The sequence below is a fragment of the Bison bison genome, unplaced genomic scaffold (assembly GCF_000754665.1).
Source record: "Bison bison bison isolate TAMUID 2011002044 unplaced genomic scaffold, Bison_UMD1.0 scf7180017864290, whole genome shotgun sequence".
Lineage (NCBI taxonomy): Eukaryota > Metazoa > Chordata > Mammalia > Artiodactyla > Bovidae > Bison > Bison bison.
The window spans coordinates 2,054,552-2,063,293 of record NW_011494862.1 but is presented as its reverse complement, the minus strand read 5'-3'; the positions used below and the strand labels follow the sequence as shown (position 1 = coordinate 2,063,293).

Genomic DNA, 8,742 nt, shown 5'->3' with positions numbered 1-8,742 from the left:
CTGTTGTTTTCCTCTATTTCTTTGCATTGATCACTGAGGAAGGCTTTCTTATCTCTTGCTATTCTTTGGAACTCTGCATTCAGATGCTTATATCTTTCCTTTTCTCCTTTGCTTTTCGCTTCTCTTCTTTTCACAGCTATTTTCAAATATAATCACATATTATTAGGAGTTAGTACTTCCACAAATGACTTTTAGGAGAGGAGACACAATTCAGTCCATAGCACCTCACTTAAATTTAAATGTCTTCTATTTTACATTTGAAAAAATTAGATCATCCTTAAAAAACCCATGTTGCTGCCGCTAAGTCGCTTCAGTCGTGTCCGACCCTGTGTGACCCCATAGACGGCAGCCCACCAGGCTCCCTCGTCCCTGGGATTCTCCAGGCAAGAACACTGGAGTGGGTTGCCATTTCCTTCTCAATGCATGAAAGTAAAAAGTCAAAGTGAAGTCGCTCAGTCGTGTCCAACTCTTAGCAACCCATGGACTGCAGCCTATCAGGCTCCTCCGTCCATGGTATTCTCCAGGCAAGAGTACTGGAGTGGGGTGCCATTGCCTTCATAGGAGATTATAATGTAATAATACAATTTTTGAAGATTATCTCAATATGTAAAAGAGCTTGTTAGCAATTGGTTCTTTTTGAGTACTTATTTTTTAGTCTGAAAATGTGATTATTTTTGTGATTGTGCTTAGGATGATAGAAATGTAGAGTGAAAAAATGGCATATGGTGTTTTTTTAACCTTAATTAAAATATCATCACTCTTCTTAACACAGTTCATTAATATACATCTTTATACATTTGCCAATATTTTTATGCTATCCTCTCTTAGTTTGAATTTTTCTGGTTTTCAGGATCTTTTGGCTGTTGGCTATGGACACTTTGGATTTAAGGAGCAAAAAAGAGGATTGGCCTGCTGTTGGTCAATAAAGAACCCCATGGTAACTCGAGCAGGAATAAGACCTATTTTTATTTAATTAAATGTTGACATAATTCTCGAAAAGTAGTAGATAGTTGTATTTGATAATTAAGCAAAGTCAAGGAAGTTTTATCATGTAAGACTGTATTATCTTTGGTTTAAATCTGTAACAATTAAATAATTAAAACTTATTCTGATACTTTATAGGATACAGTAAATTCACTACTATGTGCTGTTAGATCTGATGATCCAGGGCTGAACCATTATTGTATATCACTGCCCGTTATAAAGAAAAATATTTGCAAATGCAAATTTTAAAAATTGTTTCATTTACTATTGGATTGTTTTTCAGTATATGAATAACTCATCACTTTATAAGATAGATTTCTGTTATCCTCAATAGATGCAAAATAGATTCATATAATATCTTACTGTTATGAATTTTTAAAGAAAATGAACAAGAATCAGTTATTTTTTTTGCTAAATAGCTCTAGTCAATCTGTCACTTACAGGTTTACCTTTAGGGTTTTTTTTGTGTTTTTTTTTCATCGCACCATGCGGGATCTTAAGTACCCTGACCAGAGATCAAACCTGCACCCCTTGCAGTGGAAGCAGAGAGTGTTAACCACTGGACTCCCAGGGAGGTCCCTTTACCCTTAGTTTTTACTTTACAACAGAAATGTAAAGTGGACTACTTTAAAAAGATCAGAAAGGCATACAAAAATAATTGGAGTTCTTATAAATAACCCTCGTCTGTTAGGAAGTTGGGTTTATATAGCCTAAAAGAAAGGAAGAAGCAATTATAACATGTGGAAGGATTGACAGGATTCATCAACAGCAAGTTGTCTACTTTTCCACGTAGGTTGTTAGAAACAAGAAAGGATTTGAATTGGACATTCAAACAAAACAACAAAACTCTAGTCAGAGTTGTAGAAAAGAGTAACTTAGAAAGTTTTAGAGCCTCTTCTATCCTTATTTAGAAATGATTAGATAATACAAGCATTAGAAACAGATACTGGGAGATAGGAATATATGCAGGATAATTTATTTGGTGGCTATTATTTGTATTTTTAAGAATGTAGACCTGTGATGGAAAATCCTGTTGGAAGATTACCCAAAATGATAATTACTGTAGAGCTACATGCTGTATTTTGCAAAATTACTGAGCTCTGAGGATTCATCAAAATAAAGGAAATGAACCGACTGAGGTTTTGTTCTCATGTATATAGGAAGTTAGGAGTAACTGAATGTAGGTTAACTCTCCTCACATCCCCACTGCCGTCAGCCTAGTCTTTAGTCACTATCACACCCTCCTGTACTGTGGCCTATAAAACCAAGTTTAAATTGTAATATAATATATATTTTTTATTCAGTGGCCAGAGCGTACTTATCAGAGTCCATATGGAGTTACTGCTGTGGATTTTTCAATCGGCTCACCTAACCTTTTAGCAGTTGGCTATCACAATGGCACTATTGCCATTTATAATGTACAGAACAACAGTAACCTTCCAGTTCTGGATAGTAGGTGAGAAAATCCAAGAATTAGATAAATATATAACATGTACTTTTTTTGGGAGAAGAAAAAAATTAATGTTATTTAGTTTTGAGTGAATGTTTATACTGTTATTGAGAGTGATACCATTATCCTTCAAACATTTGATAATTCCTCATAACGTCTCTCCAACTGGAATGCTCAGCTTTAACATCTCTTTATCATCTTTTCTGCCTGCTCACCAACAAACTTCTTTTGGTGTATGCTGCTGCTTTTTAAAAAGCTAAAATTTTTTCCAGCTTTATTGAGGTATAATTGACAAATAAAAATTGAGTTTATTTAGGTTGTACAACATGATTAAGTGTACAGTGTGATGATTTAATATATGTATCATTGTGAAATGATTAATGCAATCAAATTAATTAATGCATCCATAATCTCACATACCTGGAGAAGGAAATGGCCATCCACTCCATTATTCTTGCCTGGAAAATCCCAGGGACAGAGGAGCTGGTGGGCCACAGTCTATTTCATCACAAAGTGTCAGGCATGACTTAGTGACTAAGCAACAACAACAACCTCACATAGTTACCATTTTTTTTGGGTGTGGTAAGAACACTTAAGATCTACTCTTTTAGCAAATTTCATGTATGCAACATAGTATTATTAACTATAATCACCATGATGTGCATTAGATTTCAAGAACTTTCATTTTATAAATGAAAGAAATAATTAATGCGACATATTGAGAAAATAAAAAAAGTTTAAAGTGAAAGAGATCTAAAGATACCTCAAGTTTTTATAATAAACCTGATATTAGTGGAGCAAAAATGAGGTCATATATTCATATTAGTGTTTGAATAAACTTCAGAAGAACTGGAAATAGCCTTTAAAGCAGGTGTTTTTTAGCTTAATTTTGAAATTATTTGCATAGTTTTGTAAGTGTGAGCCTTGTGTTTATTTCCGGGCAGAAGATTCATAACTTTTACCAAATAATCAAATATATCTAGATTTAAAAGTATTCAGCCCTATTGCTTTGGAGGATTCACATAAAAAATCAAGAGAGTCAGTACTAGGAACAAAGCAACCCATTAATCAGTCAGGAAAGTAGTAATCTGAGAAGTGATTTTAATTTTTCAGAAAAATTTTAAATCTCAGCCTTAGAGAGAATCAAGCCAGTGGACAATGCTGAAATATAAGAAGAAGGGTGAAGTAACTATTTACTCGAATAGGACTGAAATGACTTACTTATTTAAACTATGAGAAATATCCTTGTAAAAATGGAGATACTTATATTCAGTGTATCTAAATAAACTAAATTTACACAACTAGGAAAAAGTAAGTGAATAGAGTAAAAGGAGTAGATTCTTAAAGAAATATTTGCTTTTATAGTCCTATTATGATAGCAATAAAATTTTCTTTTTTGTAAGAAATGAGAAAAACATCAGTGAATATTAGAAAAGTGGGTTTTTCCCCCTGATTTTAAAAATATTTAAAGTTGAAGTCCAGTTGAGAACAATAAAAGCATCATTCTGTAAGTAAGTCATGATGCTTTAGGGAGTTGTCCTTATCACTTAGTATTGCAAGTCTTTTTAAAAATTATGATTTTCTACTTAGTGATTTTCCTTGTTTTAGTGAATCACCTCAAAAACACTTGGGACCTGTATGGCAACTGCAGTGGATAGAACAAGACCGAGGGACAACAGGTGATGACAAAAGAGAAATACTAGTTTCTATATCAGCGGATGGAAGGATCTCTAAATGGGTTATACGGAAAGGACTGGACTGTCATGGTAAAATCAATAAATACGCTCACACTCTTTCTTTCTCTCACACACACACACACCCCCACACACACACAAATTATCTTTCTCTTGTTATGTGCTGAATTAAAACTTCCTAGTGAACAATGTATAAAAGGTGATAAATTTAGGTTTGACTAAATAAGAGAAAAACTGGGCTTGATCATTTTGCTAAGCATCTAACTCTGGTATTTGCTTATTTTAACCTAATGACATGCACAGAATGGCAGAACTCATATTGTTTGCAAGAAGGGACATATTATATCTACAATATTTTTTCACATGGTAGATAAGCTATCTATTTTTTCTTTAAAGATTTGATGCGCTTGAGGCGAACGACTGCTAGCACCAGCAAAAAAGGAGGGGAAAAGGAAAAGAAAGGTGAAGCTTTGATATCTCGACAGGCTCCTGGAATGTGTTTTGCTTTTCATCCCAAGGTAAATTATTTCAATACAACTTCTAATCATTGAAGTGATTAAGATATAAGGCTGGGATTTCCCTGGCAGTCCAGTGTTTGAGATTTCACTGTCCAAGGCAGGAGGTGCAGATTCGGTCCCTGGTCAGGGAGCTAAGATCACACATGTTTCGTGGCCAAAAACAAAGATGAAAGGTTAGCATGTTAGTAAATATTGTGCCTTGTAAGCAGAAAACTAACAAACATAGGTATTAGCCTAGGGTGAAATGGCACTTTCCAGCTGGCTGTCCTTCATCTACATTTTAGAAGAAAGGCCTGTTTTTTCTGAGCAACAATAGAAGGATTATCTACTCAATTGCTCATTTTAACTTGAATGCCCAACCTTGCCCCTCTTGGGTACTCTCCTGCTCTGTCATAGTGACAGAAACCAAATCCACTATATAGTCTTCCATATCTCACTGTGAGTGGTGACTCTCATGATTCTGGGGATTGGGAAGACCACTTCAGATTATGCCTATCAAGACCAAAATGAAATCAGAGCACTGTTAGTAAAGTTCTGCTTCTCTAATTCTTTTTACCTAGAGGCTCTTTGGAATCAGAAAATTCAACCACTGTGACTCTTACAAGAAAACATTTCCTATATATTTTCTATTATATGTAATATGATCATCTCTTTAATGATACCATTATTCACCTACTTATGCAAACCAAAACTTGAGTTCTTACTCTATTCTACTCTATCACCCAAATGATATTTAGGTTTTATCATCCTACTTCTTTTAGTCCAAGCCTACTATTCATATAGTTCAGGCTTTTACTATTTTTCACTTTTATCACTGTGTATGTGGTCAGTCAGTTGTGTCTAACTCTTTGTGACCCCATGGACTGTAGCCCGCCAGGCTCCTCTGTCCCTGGGACTGTCCAAGCAAGAACACTGGGGTGGGTAGCCAATCCCTTCTCCAGAGGATCTCTCCTGACCCAGGGATGAAACCCTGGTCTCCTGTATTACAAGCAGATTCTTTACCTCTGAGTCACCACGGAAGCCCTTTTATCACTGCAGTCATATTCTCACTGCACTCATTCTCAAATTCCTATAATCTGCTTGTCACCTTGACTCTAGAAGAGTGGTTCTCAATGTGGGCAGGGAGGGGAGTACATTCCATCAGGGACATGTCACAATGTCTTCTTCAGATATTTTTGGTTGTTGCAGCTGTGGGAGGTGGGATGTAGGGAGGAGAGTTTTCTCTCTCGAGCAGAGTCCAGGGGTGCTGCTAAACACTCTACATTGCGCAAGACAACCACTATCCTCTCCCCACCCAAACAAAGAATTAGCTGGCTCAAAACATCAATATTGCCCCTTTGATTTCTTCTTTGATAAAGCACGTTATTTAGTTTCCAAATATTCACGTTTTTTCTAAGCATCTTTCTGTTGGTTTCTAATTCAATTCCATCATGATCAGAGAGCAAACTTTTTATAAACTGAATCCTTTTGAATATATTGAGATTTGTTTTAGAGCCTAGAATGTGATGTTTACTTGTAAATATTCCCTGTGCATTTGAGAAAAGTGTATATTCTGCTACTGTTGGGTGAAATGTTCTGTGAATATCAATCAGGTTATGTTGGTTGATGATATTGTTCAAGTTCACTATATCCTTCCTGATTTTCTGCCTGTTTCTTCCGTGATTTATTGACAGAAAGGTATTGAAGTGTCTGACCATAATTGTGAATTTGTCTTTTCTTCCTTTGAAATTCTATCAATTTTTTCTTTATGTATCTTTAAGTATATAAGTGTTTAGAATTGTCATGTTCTATTGATTAATCGATTCCCTTATTATACAATGACCTTATTTATAGCTGGTAACATTCTTTACTCTGAAATCTACTTAGTCTGACATTAATGTAGCCACTGCACCTTTCTTTTAACTAATATTAGCACAGTTTATCATTTTACATTCTTTTACATTTAACCTATTTGTGTCTTTATAGTTAAAGTATGTTTCTTATAGGGAGCATATTGTTGAATTTTGCTTTTTTATCCAGTCCTAGAATCTCTGACTTTTGTGATATTTACACAGTTTACCTTTAGTTTGATTGTTGATTTAGTTTGGTTTGAGTCTGTCATCATTTCTGACTAATTTATGTTTGGGAAGAGATGCGAAACATATTTCACCCCTTTTTCTGGAGGTAGGACTCTGAAGGGCTATCCCAGCTCCAAAGCTTATAGGTTGGACTGAGCACTCTGTTGCAGCTACATCATAGTTTAACTTAAATATCTCTGCCTGTTCCTAGTTCCCTCAAAGAGGTTGATTCTGAGAGAACTTCCCAATAAACCTCTTGCATGGAAATCTCAATCTCAGGTTTATATACTGAGGAACCCAGCTTTACAGCAACCTTGAGGAGCTCTAGAGAAAGACATTTATCTGTGTGACTGTGTTTCAGTCACGTCCAACTCTTTGTGACGTTATGGACTGTAGCCCACCAGGCTCCTCCATCCATGGGATTTTCCAGGCAAGAATACTGGAGTGGGTTGCCATACCATCCTCCAGGGGATTATCCCAACCCAGGGATTGAACCCACATCTCTGTGTCTCCTGCATTGGCAGGCAGGTTCTTTACCATTGAGCCACCAGGGAAGCCCAGAGAAAGATGACCTACTTATAAATACTACTGAGATAATCATTGTTCGTATATAAAAAAGGAATTAGATCCCTACCCATTTATAGGCAAAAACTTTTAGAAGAAAATATGGGAGAATATCTCTATGACTTCAAAGTAGGAACAGTTTCTTAAAACACAAAATCCTAATTATGTAAAATATATAATACCAGCTACATTAAAATGAGAACTTTTATTTACTAAATGACACTAAGAGTTTGTAAAAAAAAAAAATAAGCTGTATGCTGGGAGAAGATTTTTGCAACCTAATAATAGACAAAGCATATGTAATAGAATATATTAGGAACTTATTCAAATGAATATGAAAAAGAAAGATTATTAGTAAAATGGTCAAGAAATATGAACAGGAGATTCAATTGGCCAATAAACATAAAAATGTGCTCAACTTTGTTAATATCCACATAAATGAAACTTAAAACCATTCAGTGTAAGTTAATACCTAATAGGATGGCAAAATCTAAGATTTCTGATGTAACCAAACTGTTGAAGAGAATGTGTGTCAAAAGGAACTTCTATATACTGCTGAATGTAAATTGGTAATACTACTTTGGGGGAAAAATGGACTTTATTTTGTAATTTAAACTACATAGACCCCCATGATCTAGTAACTGCATTCTTAAGTACTGATACATGCTAGAGCAATGTGTCTCAGATTTCAGGGTTCTTATAACTTACCTGGGAATCTTGTTAAAATGATTCTGATTCAGCAGGTCTGGGGCAGGGCCTGACATTCTGCAGTTCTAGAAACTCCAGTACTTTGGCCACCTCATACGAAGAGTTGACTCATTGGAAAAGACTCTGATGCTGGGAGGTATTAGGGGCAGGAGGAGAAGGGGACGACAGAGGATGAGATGGCTGGATGGCATCACTGACTCCATGGACGTGAGTCTGAGTGAACTCCAGGAGTTGGTGATGGACAGGGAGGCCTGGCGTGCTGCGATTCATGGGGTCGCAAAGAGTCGGACACGACTAAGGACTGAACTGAACTGAACTAATAATACTACCAGGTGATGCTGACTTGACATAGCTCCACATAGAGCCCTGACTTTCAGACTTTCTGACTATAACTTCAGTATAGAAAACACATTTTAAATCCCTATTTGGTACATACATCTGAGATGTCTGAGACTCCGTCTAGTTTAATCTCTCATTCTCAGCAAAAATCATGTTCTTGTTAAGTCATCTGTCTTCTCTTTGACTAATTCTAGTGAAATAATTGGAGAAGGCAATGGCACTCCACTCCAGTACTCTTGCCTGGAAAATCCCATGGATGGAGGAGCCTAGTAGGCTGCAGTCCATGGGGTCGCTAAGAGTCAGACACGACTGAGCGACTTCACTTTCGCTTTTCACTTTCATGCACTGAAGAAGGAAATGGCAACCCACTCCAGTGTTCTTGCCATTTCCTTCTTCAGTGCATGAAAGTGGAAAGTGAAAGTCTTAGC

The 8,742-nt window shown here is 36.2% G+C and overlaps 1 protein-coding gene across 1 annotated transcript in view; it reads left to right on the top strand.

The window, feature by feature from the left end:
* The window catches only part of WDR78 (WD repeat domain 78), a 99,981-nt gene that overhangs the window by 74,774 nt on the left and 16,465 nt on the right, over window positions 1-8,742 (top strand). Inside the window, 4 exon segments of the mRNA XM_010850290.1 lie at window positions 851-937; window positions 2,289-2,440; window positions 4,043-4,200; window positions 4,525-4,646. Coding sequence (XP_010848592.1) covers window positions 851-937; window positions 2,289-2,440; window positions 4,043-4,200; window positions 4,525-4,646 — 519 coding nt within the window.